Source organism: Filobasidium floriforme, assembly GCF_021052385.1.
Source record: "Filobasidium floriforme strain CBS 6241 chromosome Unknown HD553scaffold_25, whole genome shotgun sequence".
In the NCBI taxonomy this organism is placed as follows: Eukaryota; Fungi; Basidiomycota; class Tremellomycetes; order Filobasidiales; family Filobasidiaceae; genus Filobasidium; species Filobasidium floriforme.
The window spans coordinates 275,084-302,283 of NW_025763646.1; the positions used below are offsets into that span (position 1 = coordinate 275,084).

General features: G+C 54.4%; 5 protein-coding genes across 5 annotated transcripts; 2 read left to right on the plus strand and 3 right to left on the minus strand.

Moving 5' to 3' along the window:
- Window positions 1-886: 886 nt before the first annotated feature.
- On the minus strand, window positions 887-3,154 carry HD553DRAFT_326555 (uncharacterized protein; the record flags this gene model as incomplete). The annotated part of the gene is made up of 7 exons (XM_046181714.1): window positions 887-1,136; window positions 1,455-1,595; window positions 1,638-1,697; window positions 2,032-2,134; window positions 2,305-2,446; window positions 2,534-2,588; window positions 2,697-3,154. The coding sequence occupies 7 exons, from the start codon at window positions 3,152-3,154 to the stop codon at window positions 887-889; spliced, it is 1,209 nt and encodes a 402-aa protein (XP_046033354.1).
- Window positions 3,155-3,976: 822 nt separating this feature from the next.
- HD553DRAFT_318719 (putative ubiquitin/ribosomal protein S27a fusion protein) lies at window positions 3,977-5,127 on the plus strand. The gene is made up of 6 exons (XM_046180922.1): window positions 3,977-4,063; window positions 4,135-4,189; window positions 4,271-4,363; window positions 4,447-4,511; window positions 4,591-4,847; window positions 4,923-5,127. Exons 2-6 carry the CDS (start codon window positions 4,170-4,172, stop codon window positions 4,965-4,967), a joined length of 480 nt encoding a protein of 159 aa, XP_046033355.1. The 5' UTR covers window positions 3,977-4,063; window positions 4,135-4,169; the 3' UTR covers window positions 4,968-5,127.
- A 6,647-nt stretch (window positions 5,128-11,774) lies between these two features.
- HD553DRAFT_345655 (uncharacterized protein) lies at window positions 11,775-13,514 on the minus strand (the record flags this gene model as incomplete). Its single annotated transcript, XM_046183107.1, has 3 exons — window positions 11,775-12,779; window positions 12,855-13,025; window positions 13,104-13,514. The coding sequence occupies 3 exons, from the start codon at window positions 13,512-13,514 to the stop codon at window positions 11,775-11,777; spliced, it is 1,587 nt and encodes a 528-aa protein (XP_046033356.1).
- A 7,096-nt stretch (window positions 13,515-20,610) lies between these two features.
- On the minus strand, window positions 20,611-21,731 carry HD553DRAFT_326558 (uncharacterized protein; the record flags this gene model as incomplete). The annotated part of the gene is made up of 2 exons (XM_046181715.1): window positions 20,611-20,774; window positions 20,801-21,731. The coding sequence occupies 2 exons, from the start codon at window positions 21,729-21,731 to the stop codon at window positions 20,611-20,613; spliced, it is 1,095 nt and encodes a 364-aa protein (XP_046033357.1).
- A 1,692-nt stretch (window positions 21,732-23,423) lies between these two features.
- Window positions 23,424-24,177, plus strand: HD553DRAFT_345660 (uncharacterized protein; the record flags this gene model as incomplete). Its single annotated transcript, XM_046183108.1, has 3 exons — window positions 23,424-23,573; window positions 23,635-23,969; window positions 24,045-24,177. 3 exons carry the CDS (start codon window positions 23,424-23,426, stop codon window positions 24,175-24,177), a joined length of 618 nt encoding a protein of 205 aa, XP_046033358.1.
- Window positions 24,178-27,200: the final 3,023 nt, after the last annotated feature.

A 27,200-nucleotide genomic window follows, 5' to 3' on the forward strand; every position in this document is an offset into this window, starting at 1 on the left:
CGAAGCCCGTTTAGAGTGCGGTTGAGACCGGTCTACAAAGCGACATAAACTGGCATCAAACGGGGGTTAAAGTGACCGCGTGTACCCCCCCGTTTAGAGATTTGTCCCCTAACAAATGGCGCGTCTAAACTAGCCCGTTTAGAACTCCTCTCAACGGGGGTAAAACGGTCCACGCGTGAACTCCTGTGCAAGCTAGGTCTCGCCGGAAGCAAAAACGGTTCGACCGACTTCGGCGACAAAGACAACAACCGACATCCTCGAGTTTCACCTTGTCAAACATGCATGCATACTTGATATCTTGGTCGCCTGTATATCGTTCCGTCGTATTTATGCTGACTGAAATCACTTCCTTCCTGCCAGACCATGATCGGAACACTTTCGTCTGCCTCGCCTCCGAGGCATTTGACTCCCTCGCAGACCGCTTCGAGTCGGCGCGGGCTGCCGTCTCGAAGCCTGTCTGTTGTATCCAGTTGAGATTAAATGATCGTAGCGGGCTTGCATCGGATTCTCCGTAGCAACTGAAGCTAGCGGTGTATCAAGTCCTTGTTCGCCCACCCCGCCCGGTCACGGTTGTTCTCGTTCTCTGACCCCGCCTAGGCACCGGCGTGATCGTTCTGCGACCCCAGCTTGTCATCGTGGCCGTTCTGTCTCTCCACGTCTTGCGTCTTCCGCAGCTTTACCGGTTGATATCGGCATGATACCCTCCACGTCTGCAAGGTAGGCTTAGAGATCCATCCTCGTTAAGCTCGCTGCAAACGTTGAAGTTATTCACTAAAGGCTCATACGATATCAACATCGGGTGTAGGTGCCACAGAAGTCTCAAACCAGCGTCTCCCTTGGACTACGACTTCTACTGATATATGTTCAGTTGCCTGTGTACTGTCAACTAGATTATTCTAGGTATAATGGTTAAGAAGCATTGTATTCGGGTTGCGCCACCCCGTATCATTGCAGAACTCGCAATACTATTCCATGCATCCTCCACGACCATGTACATTCTGAGCTTCCTCCTTCCCATCCGCGGCAGAAGTGGAAGAAGAGATGGCACAAGGCCGAGGTTGGAAACCGGCGATCCAGGTCGCTCAGCTTCCTTAACTTTGATAGGGATCCTTACAGGATCTTCAAAGCAAGGGAGACTGCAGGTGATGGAGTAGTCAACTATGAAAGTGAGATAGCGAAGGTTTCATCCTGCTTGCGCGCCAAAGTGAAGTTGAAACTGATGGACGCATGGAGATTAACGAGCTCTGCCAGGTTCAGGCAAGCTATATGGCTTGCCCGCAGCTATTGCTAAAGAATGTCTGTACCTTTTTGTGGATCCCATTCGATCACATCAAGCCAATTCGACGTGAATAAACCCGCCTGACCGTAATTGGCGAGGGATTCCCAATGTGATAAACGGTTGTGCAACCCTTTGAGTCGTGTGCTTCGCTGTACCCGATGGAAAGATCACTTACACGCTGTCCCTGACCCGCCGCCGATCACTGATGATGGTTACAGCATTAGGGTCTGTTGTCGATACGCCCTGCAAGTGGGTACTCGCTGGATAACCTTGTTGTCGATACCCAATATAAAGGTGGATCTGCTCTTGAATCCACCTGTTGACGGTATCAACGACGTCGGCATGGCTCTCCGCTCACACGGTCGTTATCCCGGGAAGGTTCCCGTTGGGCTCTTTGTCCCCGTATTGCTGGTATTTCCTGGTCACCCGAAACCGGTTGCTGGTCGGCCGCTTGATTCACCGTCGATGGCGGAAGTTGATGAAATAGAACAAAGAGAAGATCAGCGACGCTCGTAGGTGGTGCCGATCTGCGTGTAGGACCAAGCCTCATCGATCGCTCGAATCGTCATGGTCTCGTTATCCAGATCGCACTAAATCAGGGTGTTCGAGTTGATTTGAGACTCGGGGGAAATCGGAAGACATAGATTATACCGCTGATGAAGTCACATGGAATTGACTGTTGTGACACGCAAGGCGAAAAAAAAAGATGTTCTCTTCAACCGGACTCGTACGCGGACGCAGATATGGCTGACCCTATAGATGACCGATGAGCGCCGGTACGCCTAGGCAGAACTACAAATCCGCCGAAAGCGCTGATGCCCTTGCTCCTAAAACTTGCTTTACTCCCGTCTGCTCCTGTCGGGGAGCAGTAGCGAAGACAGCGGTGGCCTGCCGAATGGTACTGCCAATACTAGGCCAGCCTACTTAGACCACATTCAAGCTGTCCAGATCCCGCCAATCAATGTAGTCTAGCGATCCGTTGGGATGTTGCTAGTGTGAAGGGAGTTGTGACCCGTTTCCTAAACGAGGCGAGTCGGGTGCAAAGGATTCTAAGCTGTTGCTCGCGATTGCCGTGTCCGATCCTGAAGCTGAGACATCGATTAGAGAATTAGAGGCATGATCGAAGTCACAACCGTTGACCTCTGTTTGACGTTGCTTCAGGTTCCACTACCACGGCATCGAATCGATTGCCCGTATCTTAAATTATGGGATAGACAGAGGCCACTACGGTACAAAGTTTGCGTCCCAAAGTACCCAACCACCGAACCGCGCTACATCCAGATATTGCAGCATTTGATGTTGGGGCGTGCTATAGTCGGTAGCGGGAGGTGATCAGCCATGTGGATTGATGAAATGTCTTTGCTGCTATACAAATCCCGGCTTACAGGGATAGTATTTAGGCGCGACCGCCGCGCACGGGTTGCCTGCCCCGTCGGGACCTTTGATGGCGGACTGGATATCCTCGCTGCCACCGACGACATCGTCGAAACCGCCATTCTTCCATCGGATACAATTCTTGTCCCTCGCTGGAAACCAATTGACACCCTTGCACTCTGGAGAGAAAGGCGGGGCGATCATAAGCATATGGTTCGTTCGTACATAGTACCGACTAGCCTCACTCGGCCCGTCCCTCCAGCACTGGTCCGTACACTCAAAGAAGGTGTTCTTGACGCCTGTTTCTGCAATATCCGCCCATACGTTGGTCCAGTCGTCCCCTTGGAAGTGAGCCGCGGCGTGCGAGAACATTGCGTAACCCTTGCCAGTGGGGTTTTGTCTGGCGTTAGGACAATTGTCATAAGGAGGACCTCTTTGTACGGCGGCGACCCGGGTCGAGGCGAGTACCAGTAGAGCGGAGAACAGTGCGGAGGCGTGCATGTCGGATTGCTTGGGTGACGAGTGCGATCGAGCCGTAGATATGATGGATCGAATCGACGACGATTATTGACAACGATCTGCTTTATATGCTGGCGACTTCGCTCATCGAGAAGTACGACTACAAAGGGCTGCCATAGAGGCTCCTTTGGGAGAATGCGGGTCGAGTGGATAAAGGAAGGTAAGCGCTCCTACCCTTGTATGTGAAATTGATACAGTCCTTTGACCCTATACATAGTCCTTCGAACCTATGAACAGGACTTTGAGCGACTCCGACCGTGTACGCATCCCGGTCCCTTTGAAACAACGTCCTCTTGCACGCGTTTCAAGTCTAGTTTCGCCATCTGGTCAGCATAATTAGGGGGGAAATGCCTTGCCCTGATGTTGCAAAAATATAGCTTGATCCGTTTGCTCGAAGCGTTTCGATCGGCTTTTCCCTCTGTGCTTCGTTTCGCATTCGTGTGATCTCACTCCGTACTGTCTGGCTTGCAAAAGGAGGAATCAACAGCGTCTCACCGAGATGGAGTCCCATACCGGATCATGTTTCGTCGAAAAGTGATACGACGACGACAGAAGTATTCAATGAAACGGTTTGGTCTTCCGGGATGAGGACATCGAGCGATGTCTACTCTTCCTTTTTCGGGTGCACTGCCTTCGAAACAAGGTCGAATAAGTTGCTGAAACCCAAAGCGGATATATTTCGCTCCCGCGACCTTCCTCGCTTTCCCACGCGTTCGAAATTCGGGGATAAACTTTTCCATGCACGCCCCCTTCTGCGCGCGTCGCCCTCTCCCTCTCGCTTACCCCACCCACCACCTCACCACCCCCACCTCTGCTGATATATTCATTCCCTTCGACGTCGACATTACCGTGCACGATCAGAGAAAGAAGTTCTTCAGCGTTTGCTTCAAGGTGAGTCTACACGTTACCTTCGCCGTATGCTCGAGCATGGAATTGATATGCGTTCCCGTCGCTTTCTCCAGGACTCCATATTTGGATAGAACAGACCTCTCTGAAGATGCAGATTTTCGTCAAGACGTGAGTCGGTTCGAGGGTGGCTACGCTTCGCTCAAACTCGGACTTGAAGCTGATCGTGTTCTGTCTTTTTTGTATCAATAGCCTCACGGGTAAGACCATCACCCTCGAGGTTGAGTCTTCGGACACCATCGACAATGTCAAGTCCAAGATCCAGGACAAGGAGGGTATCCCCCCGTGAGCATCATCGGGGTCGAGGCTTCTTGCTCTCGAAGACCATTGGACTCACCTACGGTTATTCTCGACTTACACGACTATAGTGACCAGCAGCGATTGATCTTCGCTGGTAAGCAGTTGGAGGACGGCAGGACCCTTTCGGACTACAGTAAGCACCTATCTCCCTGTCGTCGCGCTCGCTTCTGTATCCTTACTCATCAGTCGCCCTCGTCCCGCCCACGTAACAGACATCCAGAAGGAGTCCACCCTCCACCTCGTCTTGCGTCTCCGAGGAGGTGCCAAGAAGAGGAAGAAGAAGAACTACACCACCCCCAAGAAGATCAAGCACAAGAGGAAGAAGGTCAAGATGGCCATCCTCAAGTACTACAAGGTCGACTCTGAGGGCGGCATCAAGCGTCTCCGAAGGGAGTGCCCCCAGCCCACCTGTGGTGCCGGTGTCTTCATGGCTTGGCACAAGGACAGGCAGAGCTGTGGAAAGTGTGGTGTAAGTCGAGAGCTTTGCAGACGCAATCGAGTCGAGAGGATATTCGCTGACATGACCTTTTCGCGCCCTCCACAGTTGACTTACACCTTCGCCGAGGGTCAGAAGAACCCCTTGCTCTAAGCAACTCTGACGATCTGAGCCGGTCTCGTATGATGTTTCGGGTGCTTCGTTTGTATCCGACGTTGAATGCGTGATTATGCCAATCCTCACCCATTTCGATGGTCGAACGTCCGAATCATCCATATTGAGTCGGGCCCTGTTTGGTCGGCGCCGTTCTGATAGTTCGTTGTGTGGCCTTCGGATGAACCGTCGAAGCAGTCATTAAGAAGCTCTTTCGTTATTTCATTACCTGAGGGTGTGATTGACCTTGATTCTAGTACAGTCTCGATTAAGCCATGCAGATCACAGGCTATTCGATCAATTGCGAACCGCTGAAATCAGTGAAGATGAACGAAGGACGACGTTTCGACTCCCACAGCGCTCTTCGTCCGCCGCTGACAATGCCTTGCGTTACGGCTCTGATGGTGACGATACCCCGTTGGTCACATGCTGGATGCGATGGCTCAGAACCAACATCAATCCGGTTCAAGTCTACCCTCTTGACAATGAACTTGACTCTGTTCTGGCGCAGCCAAGTTTCACCAGCAGAAGCCGCTCAAATTACAAATGCAGGCCTTGACAATAATGAACGACACCACCAAACTCCATTGCCCGATAAGCGCATGCGGGCCTGGAGGCGGCCTTGTACACATTTCCGGCTCCTCAGCGGTTTGGCAATACACAGCTCCATCTTCTAGGATCTTCCTTCTCGTCCTCGCCATGTTCGTATGGAAACGATTGCCCAACCAGCGAATTGTGCAGGACCAAGTCCATAGGAGAGACAGTACCAGCTTGCTTGTGCGTCCTCAGCTGTTCGACGGGATCAACTCCGTGAATGACATGAGGACCGAACTGAACATGAGCCTGTAGCACTCCGGGACGTATGCCAATATTGACCGTGTAATATAGGCATGATACAACTTGTATCGACCTTATATCATACGCGTATCATCCGGGGTACCCGATACACGGCTGATACAGGGTTGATATTTCTTCGGAGATATGATACACGGTCGATATTGGTTGGATATTACCTGAACGTATATCACCATCGAATATCGCGGAAGCAATCGGCGAACTGCCAATATCGACCTTGTATAACCGCCTTGATATGAGCAAATGCGTGTTGCCCGTTCGGGACGTCCCCTTCTGCACTCTGACCTTTGACCTTTGTTATGATGGCCCTGCTCGTGGCTCATGACCTCGATTGATCCTATGTTAGAGCCTGAGGCCATGTACTGCGACTCAACCTTGACGAATAGAACGACATACAGAGGTCCTAGCTGCTTGATGCTCGACAGGGCCTCGCCTGGACCGTCTGGAACCCCGACAGCTCGATGTCACCTTGGCCGCCCTGAGTTTGGTTGAAGTCCAGCAGCCCGCAGTGCAACGAGATCGCCCTGAGCCTGCAGACGAAATGCCTCAAGCTCCTCGCAAACGCAACCCTCGTCCGCAGGTGAGCATTCGCTGCTGCAACAGGTTATCGATACAGTCCGCTGATGGCGTTCGCTGTTGTTATTCGCAGAGATCGTGCTTTTGTCCGAAGTGTAGTGACTGTCGCAGAGGATATCAATCGGTCTCCGACACAACCTTCTTCCGGCACAATCCTCCAGGTCGACCTCCATGTTAGAGATCGACTGCCCATCGGAAGTTATCAGGGAGAACGGTTCGGGCATGTTCTACGGGCGCGATCGACGGACGTGATCGACGGGGCTGACCGCCGGGATGGCTGGTCGCGTCGCTCCGACAATAACATACCGGAGTATATAGACGGCGAACTTCGATGGAGACCTATCCATACCATTGTATTAGATAGTTCTCCATCCGTCATACAATCCGTAGGCTTAGAACCTAGTACAAGTCCCGCGTAGAGGAGCGACTAAGGGCATAGCAGGGCTCACCCTTAACAGAATAACGGATCAACAGCTTTACCCCGACTTGTACGAAATGTTCGTGGTTTACAACCAGGAAGGAGTGGAACGAGAGGCGCCTCCGGGCGTCGAGCCCGTTTGGGATGCCAACGGAGACCATCTGGTCGTTGGACCCGGGCTGTACCAGTGGAGGTCGACGGTGACGGGCCAGCTCCAGTCCGATAGTCACCGGGCCCAACGAGTCGAGGATCCGGCCGCAGGCGCCGGTAACCTCCGAGAGGAGTCGTCGAGGGACTCCGACAGACCCGCCTGGGCAGAGGCGATGGAGCGGATGATGGAGGCCCAACGACAGGCCTCCGAACGACAGATGCAGGAGATGATGCGTCAGTTCAGGGACTCGATGAGGGAGCAGTCGACTCCCCCCCCAGCTCCGTACGTAGCGGAGGTGCCCGCCGGAGATTACCGGCCCCGACCCCCGAAGACCAAGGCCGCAGAGCCTAAGCGTTTCGATGGGTCGAAGAGGGAAGAAGCGGAGGACTTTGTGGAGACGTGCGTCATCTACCAAGGACTCCGACCGGAGGAGTTCCCCACGGAACGCACCAAGATCCTATTCGCAATAGGATACCTTGAGGGGTCGGCCAGGCAATGGTCGAAGAAGTACATCGGCGCCGAAGGGAAGGTGTCGACCTGGGAGGAGTTCACCGAAGAACTCCTGCACTTCTACGGGCTGGGGAATCGGAGGTTGGAGACGGAAGAAGACTTGGTACACCTCCGCCAAGGGAACTCGTCGTTCGACGACTACATGAACAAATTTAATGCGCTGGCAGCCAGGTTGCCCGACATGGATAGGTATTCCAAACGGATGATCTTCCAGGCAAACCTGTCGGCCGCGTGGAAGAGCGCCATCACGGAGATGGATGTGGGGAAGCACGTCGGAGTGGAGGAGTTCCAGGAGAAGTGCTACAAGTACGCCCACAAGGTGGTGAGCACTTCGAGGTCCCACTCGTCGACGACGGCGGCAAGGTCGCACCCGACACCCGCGCGAACGTACGGTCCTGTGGTGAACGTGCAGGCGGCTCCGGCAGCAGGGAACACCCCGGCGGTCAACCCCGGTGGGTCAACTCCGATGGAGGTCGACGCCGGACGGTTGTCAAGAGACCCTAACGGGTGCTACAACTGTGGGGTCGCTGGTCACCGGGCGCGGGAATGCACCCAACCCCGGCGGGCCCGCCGACCGCCTCAGAACGGGTATCGTAGCGACGTTCACGTTGCGGCGGCCGTGTTGGAGGCCGAGGGACACGAGGAGGAGGAAACCGAAGGTGTTTGGAACATGTAATCGCGTTAGCTCCGATGACCATGCCCATGCGATCCTTACGAGCGAGTGATACGACGAGTTACGAGTCTGAACTTTTACGAACTTTTACGAAACGAAACGAACGAGAAGAAGAGCGCGGGGCACGCATCGATAAAAGACCCCGACGACAAGAAAGATACAAGAAGGAGCCCTATTTGTATAGCGGGGGGCCCAATCCCGCTCGTACCTACCACCGGTGCTAGCCGCCGGTGTTTACCAACGGTGAATCCTCCCCTGCCTCGTTGACAACAGAAACAATTCTGTTTATCGATATGGGCCTTGTCATCGGATCCTGGCGGTGGTGGTACGGTGCCTACTCGGCGTCGAAGGTCTCCTCGCCCCCGCCGGCGGCGCTCCCCTGCTCGACGGCGGTCTCCTGTTCGGGGACCTCATGGTGGGTGATGACTGACGAGGGAATAGACGAGGATGAGGATCGGACGAGTAAGGGATATGGGTAAGAGAGAATGGGTACTTACTCGCTTGCCTGAACGGGATGAACTGGAGAATGTTGGTCGGCGGAGCAAGGGAGACGGCTTCGAGTTCCTTGGCGGTGACCTTTCGGATCCATCGCAACTAAAGGTCCGACGGAGATCAGCGACGGAGTAAAGCGAGGGACACCGCCAGAAAACTCACCCTTTGGACGATCCCGACCATATCCTCCCGGGTGGAGTTATGAAGGGCGAAGGGCAAGTTGTCGTTGGCCATGTAGTTCGCGCCGAGAACAAGGCGGATCAGGAAGTCGGTCGCGGAGTTGGTGAACGCCGGGTGAACCGGAAGGACGTTGTCGCATCGGACCTTGGACTTCGAGCAGCGGAAGCAAGTAGAGGCCTTCGAGCCTTTCCCGGGGACGGAGGGGGTTCGACGGCACAAGACGAGGCCCTCGTAGACGACCTTGTCGACGATCTGGTACCCGTGGAGAGCGCCGACCTGCTCGGCCGGGGAGATGACCGACTGGTTGGGGAGTCGGCGGGAAACGTGCTCCTCGTGGCAGGCGCAACAGGCGAGTTGCCAATACCCTTTGACGGTGGCCTGCGAGGAAAGAAGCGTCGGCGTGAGCCGTCGGAGGTCAGCGACGGAGACGGACGACGGAAAGGGTCGTCGGTAATAATCGCGGGAGTGGCTTACGAGGGTGTTGTTGGCGTCGAGGATAAGGCCGCCTTGGATCGACTGGAGGACGGCCTCGTATTGGGACTCGCCAAACTCCGGACGAGCGGCTTCGTCCCTCTTGAATTGGGTAACTACCAAAGACCGAAATTAGCGGAGACGGACAACTCCGGCGAAAGACACGTCGGACGTACTCTGAGCCTGGGTCCATCCGCTCCAGTACGGAGCGCCGGTCGGTTGGTATCGGACCCATTTGTCGTCGTCGTCGATCTTGAAGGGTCGGGCCTTCTTCTGGGGGGACGAGAACCCCTCGTCGTCGTCATCGTCCTCCTCGTCGGAGTCGATGAACACATCTACGAACGGCGATCAGGGTCGGAGCTGCCCGTCGGACGTGTGCGAGAGACTCACTGGCAGCAGGCGCGGTGGACCTTTTGACACCCCTCTTCGGGGTGCCGTGATTCTTGCTCGGAGTACCGTGGTAAGTAGACATCTCGGAGATGGAGAAGTCCGTCGGTGTTTTGGTGAAGAGAGAAAGAGAGAGAATTGAGAGACGGGGGGAAAAGGGGATATCGTCGAGGGGGGTGCCCGACCTTATACCCCACGGCCCTCGAGCCCTTTGGCTGGGGGACGATGAAAAAACAGAGTCCAGGCGGGAAACGGAGAGGGCCTGATGTGAAGGCGGAACAAGGAGAGGACCTTTGTTTACAGCGACAGCGTCGTACAACTCGCGGAGCCGAGGAATAAAGTTCGCGCGTCGCGAAAGGAGTGGATATGCTCTACAATTAGACTCCGCTGCCAAAGGACGTTTCATTGGAACCGATCAGTGGATATTCCATCCAGGAACAAGACGACAAACGTCATAGAACAGGAAAGAACAGCCGCCTAACGCCGCAGGGTCGTTAAGGTGTGAGAAAAGGCGACCCTAGCCGGGCTCGGGCGCCGGCCAAGACCGAATTTGGCGATGAAACGCAGTTTGCAAAGGTAGGGGGAGGTTCCCCGACAGAACCACCGAGGGTTAACTGAGACAGAACCTCGGTTGGGCGAAGCGACATCGGATACATCCGAGAAGGGTTACAACTACTCCGTGAAACGGTACGACCAGGTAGCCACTGTCGTCCCCGACGATACAGGGGTCGGCGATGGGTTTGAACGATGTCCGAGATAACGGCGAAGCGAGGAGGACCCTCGGTCTAGAGAATCGGACACCTACCCCTCACGAGCCGAACGCAGGGCGATAAGGCAGCACGTAGGGGTCCGAATCGAGGACGAGGAGAAGGCCGACGGAGTCGAGCGTATCCCGTCGTTCGGGCTGATCCGACCGACGATCAAGGGCGTTCGGAGCTCGCCCTAGACGGGGGATACTGTTAGAGATCGACTGCCCCATCGGAAGTTATCAGGGAGAACGGTTCGGGCATGTTCTACGGGCGCGATCGACGGACGTGATCGACGGGGCTGACCGCCGGGATGGCTGGTCGCGTCGCTCCGACAATAACATACCGGAGTATATAGACGGCGAACTTCGATGGAGACCTATCCATACCATTGTATTAGATAGTTCTCCATCCGTCATACAATCCGTAGGCTTAGAACCTAGTACAAGTCCCGCGTAGAGGAGCGACTAAGGGCATAGCAGGGCTCACCCTTAACACGGTGAATGGTAAGGCGAATGGTAGGGGCGACCGAATCTGCTCCGAGGGAATCGGATTCGCCTCGTCGAGCCGGACTTAGGTGTATGCCGATGTCCGTAGATCGAGCCCGTATGTCGGTAGTCGACTCACGTGATGATCCCGTAACAATTTGCCCTCGCCTCACCTGATCCGGCAAATCAGGACGGTCCACGGGAGCTGTGCAGGATCAGGTTATTTCTCAGCCTCAAACTGAAGGTCGATCATCTGCCCGCACCCCTGCGGCTCACCCTAGCTCTGGTCGAATTTCTGGAGGAGGCGACTGGCAACTACCCTTGGCAGTATCGGTAGGTCTCGCTGCATTGACGAGCCGTAGTCTATCGCCACTGACGATGATGGTCCAATCAGCTCGATCGATCTCGGTATACGCATCTATCGCAAGAGGTATCGACCTGCTGTCTTTGTCCCCCTGGAGAACATGAAGGCGTCTACCATCGTGACACAGCTTACCACCCGCTCTGATGGGATCTGCTTGATATCTTCCTCGTGTGAGAAGGACGGAGAGGAACCAGAATTCTGGTTGAATACGGACGGAAACGACGACGAAGACGTCGTGAACGAGAACGATGAATTTTGATGACATGGTACGTGTTGACATTGTTTTGGGCGCTTTATCGCCATTCGAAGCTGAATACAATGGGGGCTGTGGGGCGTGCCTGCAGGAGGATGCAGGAGGTCATGTACATAGCTGAGCCAGGTGTACGGGAGGCGTGAGTCGATCGTATGGTACGGCTCTGCAAAAGCGGCAGGCACTGATCAGCTCTGAACCATGAAAACAGAATTGATTCGACTCGCCTTGGTCATGTTCGGAGTTCTAGAACAACGCGATCGTGTCAGGGTTGAGAATTCCAGGAATGGTTTCATCCCCATCGTTTGCCATGCCTGAGGGATTGTCGTGAGTAGCTCCGAGGTCGGCATTGATTGGGCCGAGGCTAGCCATGATGGCGTCAAAGTCGATGCCGGCGGCGTCGTAATCAATCGTTTCGTCTTGTTGTTGGTCAGTCGGCAGACCTCCCAGGAAAAGGCCCTGCCCTTGGGACTGCGATCCGGGTATAGTCTCGAAATCTCCGGCGGTCTCGGGTTGGGGTACAGGGAAGCGATCTCCAGGCTGACGCGATCTTTCGGCTTGAGGAACGCTCTTGGGCTGATAACCCGAGTAGGTCTGTCCAGCCTGTCGAGACCCGCTAGCCCGCGCAGTGACAGTCAATCCGGGAATCTCATCCCGGATGAACTGTTGAGGGGCGGCGCTGCGAGGAAACTCGATCTCGTGTTCAGAGTAAGCGTGCTCTTCTTCCTCTTCTCCTTGTCCCTCGTCTTCTTCATCGACCTGTGATAAACTGAATCCGGTGTTTTCCATCACTCTGCGCTTTTTGCCGACATGCCCATATCCATCCTGCTCGCCGTCGTGCGTCGCGCCGTCATTAGCTGGAGCAGCGCTGTAGGACCGATCACGCTTCGTCGAACCGGATGCGGCCGTAGATTGTGAGCGGCCTCTCTTGGTAGCACCTTTCTTTCCGCCTGGTTTGCTGATCGCCCATGAGTGGGTCTTGTACCAGACAGAGTTGCGGACAACCTCGGGATCCGTCGGTCGATTGCACGGAACGATGGGCGCATCCGGGTGTTCCTCGAGCCAGGTTGGGGTGAACATCCATCGTTGCGCACCTTGCCAGAGGAATTCGTGGTCAGAAGGCAAGTACGGTTTGGCATCAGGAGGAGTCCATCCTCCCTCTGCGTCGGACAATGGGCTGATGGTGGTACCTGTGATTTTCGATCCAGTGGTGTTCGGGCTGTCGTAGATGTCGTAGAAGGCTTGGAGAAACTGAAGTGGACCGGGACAGGCCGAGGTAAGTTGGAATTGGCCTGCAGCTCAGCACGATTGGTGACTGCTACTCACTTGAGGCGAATAAACCGAATCTTTCCTGGGCCAATGCCACTTCTTTCTCCCCACAGCTTCCGGATTACTCATGACCGGCGGGATCAAGGAATAAACGGTATCCATACAAGCCCAGTCGCTTCCGCTATAATCCGGCAAGGTCGGTCGTTTAGTCGTCATGAAATTTGCCATCTGGCGAGGTGAACCCATGTGCGTCGGTGAGCTTAATCTGGCGGCATTGTGGCACCTCACTTCAACAACGGGACTTACCACTGTAAGCTTCGATCGCACTCCCCCCTTGGCCTGCCTCTCCGGCTTCAATCCCTTTTCCATATTCGCCAAGAACGCTCTCTTCTGCTCGAGCGTGTTTTGCATCTCCGGAGGAGCCTGTGAGTTGCGGCTCTGTAACTCCTCAATCTCCTGCATTAACTCGGCTCGCTTTCCTTCTTTCTGCCAAGCGATTGCCTGCTTGCGTTTCCACGCCTGGGAAAGGGCCCTGAACCGAACGGTAATCGCGGACGAATAGAGATCCTTGTGATCGTTGAACCACGGCAAGTCTTCGCGGATCATGTCGGCAGTGATGGGTAGCGAACCAAGGTTGAATTCGAGTATGGTGCGTAGCTTGGCAGTTTCCGGCTCGTCCCCATCCGACGACAGTGTCTCATTATAATCCCATCTCATCGCATCATGTCCGTCTTCGGCCCCGCTGGCCGTCTTGAGCTTCGGCCAAACCTGACCCTCGGCTGGATAGGCAACGCACGGGTTACAACTGTTATAGCGGTCACGTGACGCGTCGGACGCGCCGTACGCGATTCCCGTATGCGACTCCCGTCGGGGGTACTTTTCGGTATTGTTATGTTAATGTAGAACTAGTACCCTTGTAATAGCTCTACATCCGTTATTACATTTAGATGTCTACCCGTACCTTGCCTCATTCCTGCGTCCCGTCAGCCTGTCCAGGGGGACCCTCGCCGGGGGTCGCTCCCGGCCCTTACAGAATAACGGATCATCGAAGGACCCCGAATGGGGGAGCACAGGGAGGTAGCCGGATCCCCTTGCAGTTGGGTGCAAGCGGAGTACCCAACGGTCCAGATAGCCATCTGACGTTGGTAGGAGTGTTCTACCCGGAAGGAGTGCCGGTCCAAGCACTCATGTTGTTGGATTCGGGAGCGACCGGGATGTTCATGGATCGGACATTCGCGTCGCTACATGGATTCAACGTAACGGACCTCGAGACGCCGCGGGTAGTAACGGTGATCGATGGTCGGGAGATCCAGGGAGGAAGGATCACCCAGAAGGCTCGTACGCTGGTACGTACGGGAGTGCACCTGGAGCTGACCGAGTTCCACCTCACCGATTTGAGTGGGTACCCGGTCGTACTAGGTATCCCTTGGCTGCGGAGACACAATCCGCATATCCAATGGGACTCCAACGCGGTGACGTTCGGGGATGTCTGCATCAGCACGGGATGTCTCAAGAGGCCCGAGACGGTGTATGCTCCGGACGAAGTAGAGGTGGAGACACGAGGGATCGACCCGTTCAAGAAGATGAAGGGGTCTATCACGGAGGATTTGGTCGTCGCACAAATGCAGATGACCCGGGAGGACGACGAGCGGGCGAGGCGCCCGGACCTGTGGGATTGGGACGTCAAACCTACAGACTCGTTCCAGGATGACCTGGACCCTCCCGAGTATATGGAGAAGCTGAGGGACATGGTACCGGAGAAGTATCATGAACATCTTGGAGCGTTCTCCAAGACGAAGGCAGATACACTGCCCCCGAAGCGATCGATCGACCATGCGATCGAACTCAAACCCGGTACGTCGCCGACGTATCAGAAGCTCTATAACCACTCCCAGCGGGAGAGTGAGGAGCTAAAGAAGTGGTTGAAGGAGAATCTGGAGAAGGGGTTCATCAGGCCGTCGAAGTCGCCCTGCTCGAGCCCGGTACTGTTTGTACCGAAGAAAGGCGGCGAGATGCGTATGTGCATCGACTACCGTCGCCTTAACGACATTACGGTGAAGGATAGGACGCCCCTACCCCTCATCTCAGAGACGCTAGACAGGTTGAAGGGCGCGAAGGTCTACACGAAGATGGACCTCCGAGGCGCGTACAACCTGCTACGCGTAAAAGAAGAAGACATTTGGAAGACCGCGTTTACTACACGTTTCGGTCTGTTCGAATGTTTGGTCATGCCGTTCGGCTTGACCAACGCCCCCGCTACCTTTCAGCGGTGGATGAACGAGGTCTTCCAAGACCTTTTGGATGTGTGCGTCGTCGTTTACCTCGACGATATACTTATTTACTCCTCCGACCAGGAGACCCACGATGGTCAGGTCAAGGAGGTTATGAAGAGGCTGCAGGCAAATGGCCTGTATGCGAAAGTGGAGAAGTGTGAGTTCGATACGGTGGCTACCGAATTCTTGGGGTACGATATTGCCCCGACGGGGGTTAGTATGAACCCCTCTAAGGTCAAGTCCGTTTTGGACTGGGCCCCCCCGAAGAACATTCGGGGACTGCAGTCCTTCTTAGGATTTGCAAACTACTATCGGAGGTTCATTCAGAACTACTCCAAGAAGATTCAGGGAATGACGGCCCTGACAAAGAAAGGGGTGAAGTACTCCTGGACGGCAGCCGCTGACGCTGCGTTCCGAGAATTGAAGGAGTCCTTCACCCAGGCGCCTATATTGGCGCACTACAACGAGGAGCGCCAAGTGGTGCTCGAGACCGACGCTTCCTCTGGAGCGATCGGCGCAGTGATGTCCCAGGTAGGGGACGATGGGAAGCTCCACCCGGTAGCGTTCATGTCGAAGAGTCTGACGCCCGCCGAGAGGAACTACGATGTGCACAACAGGGAACTGTTGGCCATCGTTTATTGCAGTCGGATATGGCGACATTATCTCGACAACAAGTACCCCGTTCGGATCCTCACGGATCACAAGAACTTGGAGTACTTCAAGAGGGACAAGGTATTGTCTCAACGGCAGGCGCGATGGTCGCAGCTGTTGAACCAGATCTCCTACACCCTGGAGTACAAACCGGGAACGGAGAACGGGAAGGCCGACGCGTTGAGTCGGCGGGAAGAGTTGATGGAGGAGACAGAACCGAAGCGAGCGGAGACTCTGCTCCGGCCTGTCGAAGACGCACCCTCTGAGGGGTGTAGCCCGGTTGAGCGACCGCCTTTGCGGTTGAATGGCACCATCCCCGCACTGGGCGACTGGATGGTGAAAGCGCTGATACCGGCGGCGCAGGACGACCCGGTGGCGAAAGAGCTCGTAGCGCAGCTCAAGGCGGGAACCTTGGCGAACGAGCGATACAGCTTGAGCCCCACTGGGGTTCTCCTGTACAACGGGTTGGTGTATGTCCCCAACGCAGGGAACATCAAAGTAGAGCTGATGAAGCGTCTACATGACGGGAAGGCCGCCGGCCATTGGGGGCGGGACAAGACCGTGGAGCTGACCAGTAGGGACTTCTACTGGCCTGGGATGGCGAAGTGGATCGGGGAGTACGTCGCTAGCTGCAGCATATGTCAGCGCAATCGGCGGCCCCGGATGGAGCCTGTTGTTACGGGATCATCACGTGAGTCGACTACCGACACACAGGCTCGATCTACGGACATGAGCATACACCTAAGTCCGGCTCGACGAGGCGAATCCGATTCCCTCGGAGCAGATTCGGTCGCCCCTACCATTCGCCTTCACCATTCACCGAAACAACAAACCTTCCCGACACATATCACAAACAGGTACAGGGACCTCGAGGTACACGACACTCTACTCAGGACCTCGACAACCTTACTCGACGTACCTAGGGACAAATGAGAACTCAAACTCGCCTCCTCTACCGAATCCGGCTGCTCTCGACAGGATTCGTCTGTTCGCCATCTCGTTCTTCCAGTTTCGCCATCTCTCGCCATTCTTTTCTCTTGGGTCTTTCAGTGTTCGCCAGCCCGTCTACGCACTCGTCTCCGTATAAATAGCTAGAGGAACTTGACCGAATTCGATAGAGGACGCTCTGTAATAGTTAGAGGTCAAGTTCCGATATCACATTCAATACACGCCTATCTGACTTGTTACAACATCTTCAAGACGTGTTGCGGAGAGGTTACAACTCAAGGACGTCGCTAAGTATCTACGCTTCATCGTTTTACCTTAGACCGAATCTGGTACCTCACACCGAGTGATCACCTTCCTTATCCATACATCTCTGGATTCGTATCCCGCACCCGAACCCGCTTCATCTAAGCGAACTTGCGACATTCTCCCGACTACCTGCGATCGACCTTAAGCACCCTACGCCTTACGACTTAGGACCAATCGCCCATTAGCGACTTCCGCCGTAACACCTGTCGGCGAATTAGCGCCGCTACCGGTACCGGCAGGACCGTACGAATCGATCACTTGGGATCACATCACGGATCTGCCCGAGTCCATGGGGTCCAACTCGATCCTGGTGATCGTCGATCGATTCAGCAAGCGGGCGCACTTCGTCGCTTGTCGGAAGGACAACGACGCCTCGTTCTTGGCGCGGTTGTTCCTCGACCGGTGGGTGTGTTTGCATGGGTTCCCGAAGCAGATCATTTCGGATCGAGGTACGTTGTTCACCTCGCGTTTCTGGAAAGATCTGTGCCGCATGGCGAACGTGGAGAATAGTTACTCCACGGCGTTCCACCCGGAGACGGACGGTCAGACCGAGCGAAGTAACTCCACCTTGGAGCAATACTTGCGGTCGTACGTCAACTTTCTCCAAGACGACTGGGCGGAGTTACTCTCCATGGCGGAGTTCGCTTACAACAACGCAAAACACTCTGCCATCGGGATGTCGCCATTCATGGCGTCCAAGGGAAGGGAACACAGCTTCTCCCTACCGGTACCCGGCACTAGGAAGGAGGCGGTAGAGTCGGCGGGGGAGTATCGAGACCGACTCGATGGGATTTACAAGTCGGTGAAGGAGGCGCTGGAACAGGCGCGACAAGACATGGCGAAGTACGCGAATCGGAAGCGTACCGCCGTCCCTGACGAGGGTTACAACGTAGGCGACTTGGTGATGTTATCCACCAAGAACTTGACATCGGTGCGCCCCAGCCAGAAGCTCTCGATGAAGACGCTGGGGCCTTTCCCAATCACGGAGATCATCGGCCAAAGCAAGATGGCAAGGAGGCTGGAACTCCCCGCACAATTACGCCGGGTGCATCCCGTCTTCCATGTGTCGCTGCTCATTCCCTATCGGGCCAACGAACTGGAAGGAAGAGAGGTAGTTGAACCGCCTACCCCCGAAGTCCTCGACAACGGCGACTTAGGGTATGTGGTGTCCGAGATCGTACACTCAAAGGCGTTGCAATCCGGGAGGTCCGGGAAGAAGACCCAGTACTTAGTACGATTCGAAGGGTACGGGGACGAGTCGAACGAGTGGGTCAGCCCCGCCGAGTTCGATCACGACAACAAGGTCGTCACGGCGTTCCACAAGCGCTACCCCCATCTACCGCAGCCCGGTCGACAGGAGTACGCCGACGCTTGATGCGTTCGGAGTCCGCATCTAGGAGGGGGATCCTGTTATAGCGGTCACGTGACGCGTCGGACGCGCCGTACGCGATTCCCGTATGCGACTCCCGTCGGGGGTACTTTTCGGTATTGTTATGTTAATGTAGAACTAGTACCCTTGTAATAGCTCTACATCCGTTATTACATTTAGATGTCTACCCGTACCTTGCCTCATTCCTGCGTCCCGTCAGCCTGTCCAGGGGGACCCTCGCCGGGGGTCGCTCCCGGGCCTTACAACAACCGTATGCGACCTCGATAGCAAGGGCGACAACCTTCCTGACCTCCTTCGACAGGTCGTCCTCATCCTGATCATCTGCATCGAGTCCTCGCTTCTCTGCGAGTGATTGCAAGTCCGCCAAACGTGAGTTAACTTGAACCAGCTCTTCTTCCATCCTGCTAATCTTTGCGTTCTGCTTGCGAATCACATCCTCCTTTGCCGCGTTAGACTGGGTGAGTGCCGCGAGTTCTTGCTCTATACGAGTGACCTGAGTAACTAACGACTGCTGCGTGCTTTGCATGGTATTGATGAGGTGTCCGAGTGTCACAGGGCGTGACCGAACGGCAGCATGGGATCGACGCGCATCTAGGTCATCGGCCCGGATCGGGCGACACCCAGCGGATCCGCACGAAGTCAACAAAAGAAAACCGCGACTTCGTGTGTTCGACCGTCTATTGTTCGCCTGAAAGAGTGACCGACGGACGACAGCCTTTTGTTCTCGAACAAAGAAGACAAGCACGAAGTCGGGCGAACTCGGTAAACAATAGCGGATTCGGTGCGAGCAACGCGAGTACGTAGTTAGCATATAACGGAGCGCGAATCGTAGAGAAGTCGTGCGAGTCTGTTGTACTTCTATACGATTCAAGCGCAGTTATTACATTCGACATACGCCTATACCTTAGTTATACTACGGAGACGTACTAGGAGAGGTTACACTATCACCGACGAACTCGCTATCGTTAGTACAGTGTCGCGACTTCACACGAACTCGAGAAAGACCGTGAGACATCGTAGTCACGTGATCCGACTTCGCTTGCATCTAGAAACCTGTGACTCGCCACGTAGTCGCGACGGAAGTAAATACGCGGAAGCAACCCCTTAGACGATTTTCGAGGACGCCCGTAACAGCATAACTGCGCTTCTTTTATCACACCTTTCAAGATGTCAAGCCAGGCAACGAACAACAACAATAGAGGCACGGGTCCGGCCACCAGGGCGGGAACCCGTGGGAACATACGACCTTCGCAAGAAAACTCCGAAGATCCGGACGATGTCGACCGACGACCGGCCGATTCGGAAGAGAGGGTCGTCCCTCATACGGAAGATAGCGAAGAAACCGAATTGGATTTACTTCGGGAACAGAACCGTCGTCTCCTGGACGAACTCGCCAGGCAACGTAAGGACCAGGACGACCTTACCACCAAGATCGAACAGTTGATCGATGCGAGGTCGGTCAAGGAGCCGAAGGCGCGCAAGACCCAGCGGGACCCTTTTAGTGGTCTCCAAGATCTTGCGGTGTAGGGTCAATCCCGGTCTTCGGGATCAAACGTCGATGACGACGTCAAACAACAACTCGTCTGAGTTGGCGGTAGGGTAGGTAGGTAGGTAGGGTTGCTAAGCCTAGGAGTGGTAAGGGATGTCCAGGTAGGCAAGTGCTGTTCCCGGTAGACTATAGGGGGGTGAGTGGTAGGTAAAGTCGTGTAAGCGTCACGTGATTCAGGTCACGTGACGTTCGAAGGTAAAAGGTGATATCTCCGATCAAACGCGATACGGCGAAGTCGTATAAACTCGAAACCTCTCGGGGTGGCAAGCTAGCAAGGGCCGTACTCTGACGCCGATCTACTTAACCTTGTCCGGAAGCCAGCTATAGATCCGTCGTCTAAGCGGGTGATGGGAAGTAAACGTGAAACGCGAAGCGGCGAATCAGCGAGGTCGAACGGTAGGTGTATACCGAAAGTGGAATGTGGGATAAAAGCTATGAATAAACGTCCACTACTGGTCTCTCTACTGCTTGCTTCTCCTACAACGGTGAAACGGCGATGGAAAAGAGGGGAATCGAATATCGAGGTGGGGACCTTTATACGTGTCTAGCGTACGCTTACGCCAGCGCGACCGAGTAAAGTACCGGAACGGTCTATACTCCGGGCCGTGCGTCTTCCGCTTCTCCTCTGCCCGTATGCCTCGACCTATACACGTGTATCCCGTCTCCCGTCGTCCGATGAAACCTTCTAATCCACCGTCAGCTGCCGTCTAGTAATCCACCGTGACCAACAGCGGCGAGGTCGAGGTAGTCGAGAGCGAACCGCGGATGTAGGAAGTAGGCGACCGTCGGGGCCGATAGATTCCTGTCACCACAAGTCGTTCTCTTCTTCCCTGCGATGTCCTCAGTCGCTAAAGCGGTCCCTGACGGGTCCACGCCGCAATCGAACCACGGTTCAACAAGTAATCCTTCCCAGTTGAATCGGTAAGGATGAAGTTGTCATCGGTCTTGGAGGTAATGAACACCGGCGTAGGTCCTCGCATAACCTCCTGAGTAACGGTTACAGGTCGGTGTTCGTGCCTATCAAGACGATCGTCTCTCCAGCGTCCACTACCAGCAGGCGTGATCCTCTCCGCGAGCGGTCGAGCGGGAGTTCTGCCAGTCATCAGACGGGGAACCGAGCTAGGCCCGACGCCTCCGTAGAACGGCGCAGCCCTCTCGATCCTCGTATTCTCGTTCACCCTCAAGGGAACCCCGGCCCTTGAGTCAATCGTAGTCCTCATCCTTCCCAGCAAGGATGGAATCTGCCCTTCGAATCGGTACCACTTCGGAATGGCCTTAACCGAGTTCATCGAGTAGCTCCGGCAGCTCAACTCGAATGCTTCCTTAGTACTCTTGATCGGTGCCCCCTTATGATTGGAGATGTACCGGTTCAAAGATAAAGGTTCGGCAAGGTCCAATCGGATCAGGTCGTAGTTGTCGTCCGTTCCGACCCGAGTGAGGGCGCCGCTCCTCAATACTTCTTCCAACCAAGGGCATCCTCGGCCCTGTCCATGCGCGTTGGTACCACAACGTCCACACTTGAGGATTTCCTCAGTGGTCCGAGTTCGTGCAACACGCGCCGCCTCGTTGGGCTTCGTAGTACTTTGTTCCGCCCGGGTTTCCTTCTGAGCAGCCCCGCTGACTCTAGGTGTACCCGTGACGATAGTAGGAGCAGGCATAGCCTTGACGGTATCTGGAATGTCGTCGCCCCAGCTAGAAGGGGTTTCCTGCTGTACCTGAGCAGAAACTCTCTCGTAGTTGGTAGGGAGTTGGTCGTCGGTATAGCTGTCGTCTTCGACGCTATAGTCGACCTCGTCGTTGATAAAACCTTCGTCCATTTTGCCTGATGCTGGATGTGTCTTCCGTCGTATGCTCTTCAGTCTTCGACCGTATCCCGTGAGTCTTTATACCCATCCCGACAGCAGTGTCCACTAGGTACCGACGTGAACACCTTGCTTAGGAACGTGTTTCAGATGGCAGAGGTGTAGTCGCGCTTTTGTCCATGTACGACCGCGGATGCAAATTCCTACGCGCGGGAGGTTTCTTTTTGTTCCAAATCGTCGTCTTTGTTCCTCGGAATCCCTACACTTCAGTCGGGTAGATCGTCGCTGTTCTCCTGCCTTTAGTATACCCATGGGAAGTTGTCGCTCGCTAGATTCTTCGTCGGAAGATAACGTCATCGGGAAACGGGGTGCGTCACCTCGAATTTCCCGATTGGGTAAGCAGAGCGCGTATCCACCTAAGAAGCTCGAACTTAGATCATCGATGATATTCGCTGCCTGATTTCTCTCCTTGATATGCCTTATCGTAGGCACAACTGTAGTAGTACTCCAACTCCGCCATAGTCGCTGTCGTCGAGCGGAAGCAAGTTCAAGGGTCCCGTGACGTCGCGTACACCGATTTCGAGCTTCTTCGAAAGGTATATAGTCTAAGTCGTTTTGTCGTTCCCGTCTATCCCCCCTTCCTCCCTCATATCTCTCTCTTCTCTTCTTCATACCTAAAACTTCAAAATGTCCAAGGCTCCTAAGAAGAACACCCCCTCCCCTGCCAAGAAAGGTATGTATCTCTCTCTAGTCTTCATCCTTCTTCTTCGCTGACCTTCCTATTCTTGTTCTCCGTAGCCAACACTTCTCCGAGGAACCTTCCTCGGGGTCCTGGGTCTCACCGGCGTAAGTCGACTCGAGTACGTTCTCTTGGCTGGGTCTAATCCTCCTTCTCGGTTCCTCGTTTTAGCCCGTCCTAGCGGTTCGAGTGAGTACGAAGCTGGTCCACATTTCGCATAGGTATACTGATCCCCGATATATGTATTGCAGCCCCGCCACCTCGCTACGAGCCCGGAACGGCTCAAAACCCCATCGTCGTCCGCGACGATTCTCCCATCGTCGTTCGCGACGATTCTCCCCCCGTATGTCTCCCTCCTACGTCTTTTTCTTTCGACACACTTAACCAACCGATCTCTATCCTTTTTCGCTTCAGCCCCCGCCTCCCTACGAAAAGGAGGCCCGTCGCGAGGGATGAATGGGCTGCGGTTGTAGTCGTGTAGTCCGATGTGACGATGATATCGTCCCGTAGCCTTCTCGTTCTCTCTTCTGATTTTCGCTGCAGCAGGCTTCTCGACGGTTGTGGTGCTTCTTCCTAATCTCCGTATTGTTCCGAACTTCCCGTACACGTAGTATCTCTACGTGCTTACGCACAAACGTCCTTTCGTTGTCGTCTTCCCCGGTCGTCTGCCGATCCTTCGTCGTACAAACTCTGTCGTCGTATCCACTGCGCGGGTTCTAGCGCCGTCATCGTCGTATCACTTCGCTACTCGGATCGTCGTTTTTTCTGTTCTTTTTGTCTTTTTGTGGTTTTACCGAATTGCCCAAAGAAGCTATGCTTCTTAGTATACGTTCCCCATATACTTAAGAAGCTTCTTGCCCTTCTTCTTGACGTCTTCTCTCTTCTCGATATCCAGTATTCGCTATCTATCTCAATCCATCTTCTTCTCACTCGTACTCCAACCTAGAATAGTAAAACGTTCCGCCACAATGAACTCTTCCTTCCACAATGTCGAAGCCCGCCCGGATATCACTGCTCCCGTGTGGACCAACGCGGATGCCTGGGCGTTGATGATCGATGAATGGAGGGTGAGGAGGCGTGAGGGAAACCGCTGCTTCCCTCTACCGGAATGGAAACAAGTAGGTCCTCTCGCTATCCTTCCTAGGCCTTCCATTCATCTCGATCTAACTTTCTTCACAGCGCTTTCTATTCGAACTATTCCTCGCCGTCCGAACGATCCTCCGGGATATATTCGGATTCTACATTCCCTTTCCTGGTACCGGCGCGGTCTTGGGTTTCCCGGGGGACGTCTACAGTCTCCTCGATCGCATCCTGTTTCAGGTTGCGAGGAGCCAGGATCCCTGGCGCAAAGAGGCGTGGCTCTTCTCCTTCACGCTACTCTTGACGAGCGTGGCAGGGTGGGCGAAGGTTCCCGAGGCCGAGATCGAACTGTCGTTGGGTTGGATGCTGGAGTATGGGAGGAACCATCTCTACTCTCTCCCGCGGCCATCGTCTGAAGGCACGGAGCTTCTAAGGTTCGTCTTCTTCCGCGTACTAGATATCCCGTATCTGACTCTCTTTCCATTTTTTTTTTTTTTTCGTTTGAACAGAACCCCTCTGTTCCGTACCGTTCTCAAGGAGGAGACCGATGCGCGGTATGCCGAGTTTTTGCGATGGAGGTCGGTGCTGTCCCCTAGGGATATCCTCATCATATCCCACATGACCCAGCTCCCTCTAGTGTGATTCCTTGTACGTTTTTCCTTCTTTTTATATCTATATAATGTTTTTCTCTTCTCGCATTCCTTTCTCTCGTTCTCTCTTCTACCTTTTACCTTTCTATCCTCGTATCCTTCCCTCTTTCCGACTAGGCTCCCCGTCCTAGCCTCCCTATCAGATACGTATGGTATCGCGAGCCGTGGGCACCCAAGGTCCGGTAGGTCTTGGCTCGTCCATGTCTCGCATCCATCCCCACTGTCGCTCGATATCTTCTTCTTCATTTCGGTCTTCCTCCTCTCCGTCATCAGTGGAATCTTCTACTTCCCCGTCTTCGGGTAAAATCACTTCCGGTAAACCTTGAAGAATGTCGAGTCGGTAGTACGGGCGTAAACGCGTATGCGCCACCAATTCTTGTCGCAGCGCTCCATCTAGCTCTCGGATCCGGTAAGCTCTACCTCTGGTCTGTTCCACCACAACATAAGGTCCGAACCATCTATCTGCGTCCTTGGTTTGATATGTGACGTCCCTTGCAGAATCTCGCAACAGAACCCAATCGCCCGGCGAATAAGGTTCGTTCATCCTTCGATCGTGTCGTAAGTTGTGATCGTTCACAGAGATCTCCCGAGATATGGCTAGCCTCTCTCGCGCTAACTCGATGTCCTCCTCTCGTCGCAGCAGCTGCCGTATTCTATGATGCAGTAGATCCCCGCTACTGCACCCGTCCTCGTACCCTCTCACTAAGAACGTGGCTTCCTCCAAGTCGAATGGTAATACGCAATCTTGTCCGAACATCAACCGATATGGCGTGTACCCTGTAGTCCGTGAATAGGTAGTCCTTTCGGCCCAACAAGCGAAGTCGATCAGCTTGTGCCAGGGCTGCTTCACATCCCTTGCAACTCGGTACAACGCTTCCTTGAACGGTCCATTCCCTCGTTCAGTCATCCCGTTGGCTTGCGGGTGATAAGGACTAGTCCGTATGTGGGTGATCTTGAACTTGGCCATCTCAACCAGCACTTCGCCCATGAATTCGGATCCTTGGTCGCTCTTCAGTCGCGATATGCTTCCGTATCGGGTAACTATCTTCTCCATGATGAATTTGGCGACTGTCGACGCTTCCTTCTTTCGTATGGCCTTTGCTTCAACCCACTTCGATACATCCTCCCGAGCTATAACGATATAGCGGTATCCTCCCGATGGCGGTAGGGTCACCAAATCAATACCCCACACTCTACCCAGATCGGCGGGATAAGTGGACCGGTTTTCCTCCTCAAACCGTCTCGGATCTCGGCGTTGGCAGAGGTCACAGGCTTTCACGAAGTTTTCCGCGTCTTTAGCCATACCCGGCCAGAAGAAACTGAGACCAACCCGATGTCGGAGAGCGAGTGATCCTTTATGTCCTCCTTCTTCGTGGGCTGCTTTCAGCACGGCTTCCCGTCTAGCTGGCGTCCCCAACACCTCGCGTGGCATTTCATTGTTGATCCGTCGGTAGATTTTCCCGTGCCGTATGAAATACGATCGGGCCTTAGCCCTCAACTTGTTCGCAGCACTGGCGCTCAACCCTTCTTCCATTTCCCCTGTCTCCAGGTAGTCTCCCAATCGCTTCCACTCGTCATCATAGTACTCCTGTATCAGATTCGTGCTACACAGAGTCGGTAACGGCTCCGCGTGCTCGACATGAGCAAGTCCACATGCGGCGTCTAGCCAAGCTTCGACATCCTCTTCATCCGTATCCTCTTCCGTTCGGCGTCGGCGGGACAGTCCATCCACCACCATGTGCTTGTTCGCTGGCACATGCACGATGTATAAGTCGAAGTTATGGATGTACCACAACCATCTCGTCATTGCCGAGTTAGGTAATTCCGGTGAACCAATCATCTCTATGAGATATTTGGCGTCTATCTCCAATCGTATCCTTCGACCGTATACCCACTGTGCACACTTCTTCAGCGCTTTGAATACACCGAACAGTTCTAGCTTCGCCTGCGAGTATCGAGATTCCCGTTCAGAAAAGGTGATGCTACCGAACCTGGCGGGTCTCTTGGTTCCCTCATGGTCTTGTCCTATCTCGAAGCCTACGGCTATATGGCTGGAATCCACTGCCAGGTATATCTCCCCATCAGACGAGTAGTTGATCGGTCGCATCCACCCACACTTGGCTATGGCTGCCTTGATGTCCTTGAATGCCTGATCGGCTTCGTCGCTCCAGACGAAGTCCTTGTCGGCTATCTTGCCGGCCGTGAGTCGCACCAGCGGGCGAGCGATGACAGCATAGTTCTTGATCCAGTTCCTGGCCGGTCCTACCGTGCCTAAGAATCCCCTCACCTCCTTCACGTTTCGACAAGGAGGCCAATCGGTGATCTTCTTGACCGACGTATCCGTGGGTTTCCTCCCGAAGTACGAGCACGAGAACCCCACTATGTTGAGTTCAGCATCACATAGTCGTACCTTCTTCCCCGAGAAAGTCCCTCCGTACTTTCCCATCTTCCACAGCAATCGATGCAAGTTCTGCAGATACTCATACACATAGCGCCGAACCTTCGGGTTTCCTTGTATCATTTCTGGCTGTCCTTTCGAATCTTCATATCTTGTCCTGGGTCCCTTCACGCCAAAATCGTCCAGATAAGCCACAGTCGTCGGTGGATTCTCGTCACCGGTGATAAAGTTGGCAGCCCGCTGAAAGACTCCGACAGAGTTCGACGCTCCTTGCGGCAAACTCGTCAGTCTCAGCGGCCCCATACGCGTCTGGAACGCCGTCAAATCCCTGCTATCTGGATGGAGCGGGTACTGCCCATATCCATCGTAAAGGTCAAACAGCCCCACACAGGATAGTCCGGCGAATTCGTCGGCGAAGTTCTCCAGCAACGGCGGTGTAGCATTGTCCCGTACCGTAATCGAGTTCAATGTTTGCATATTGTGCACAAACCTGTACCCTCCATCCTTCTTGGCAACCACAATAATCGAGCTCAAATAGGAACCTTGCGATGGCTCGTAGGTTCCGGAATCAATCTTCTCCTGTATCTTTCCCATGATAACGTCGATAGCAGCAGGGG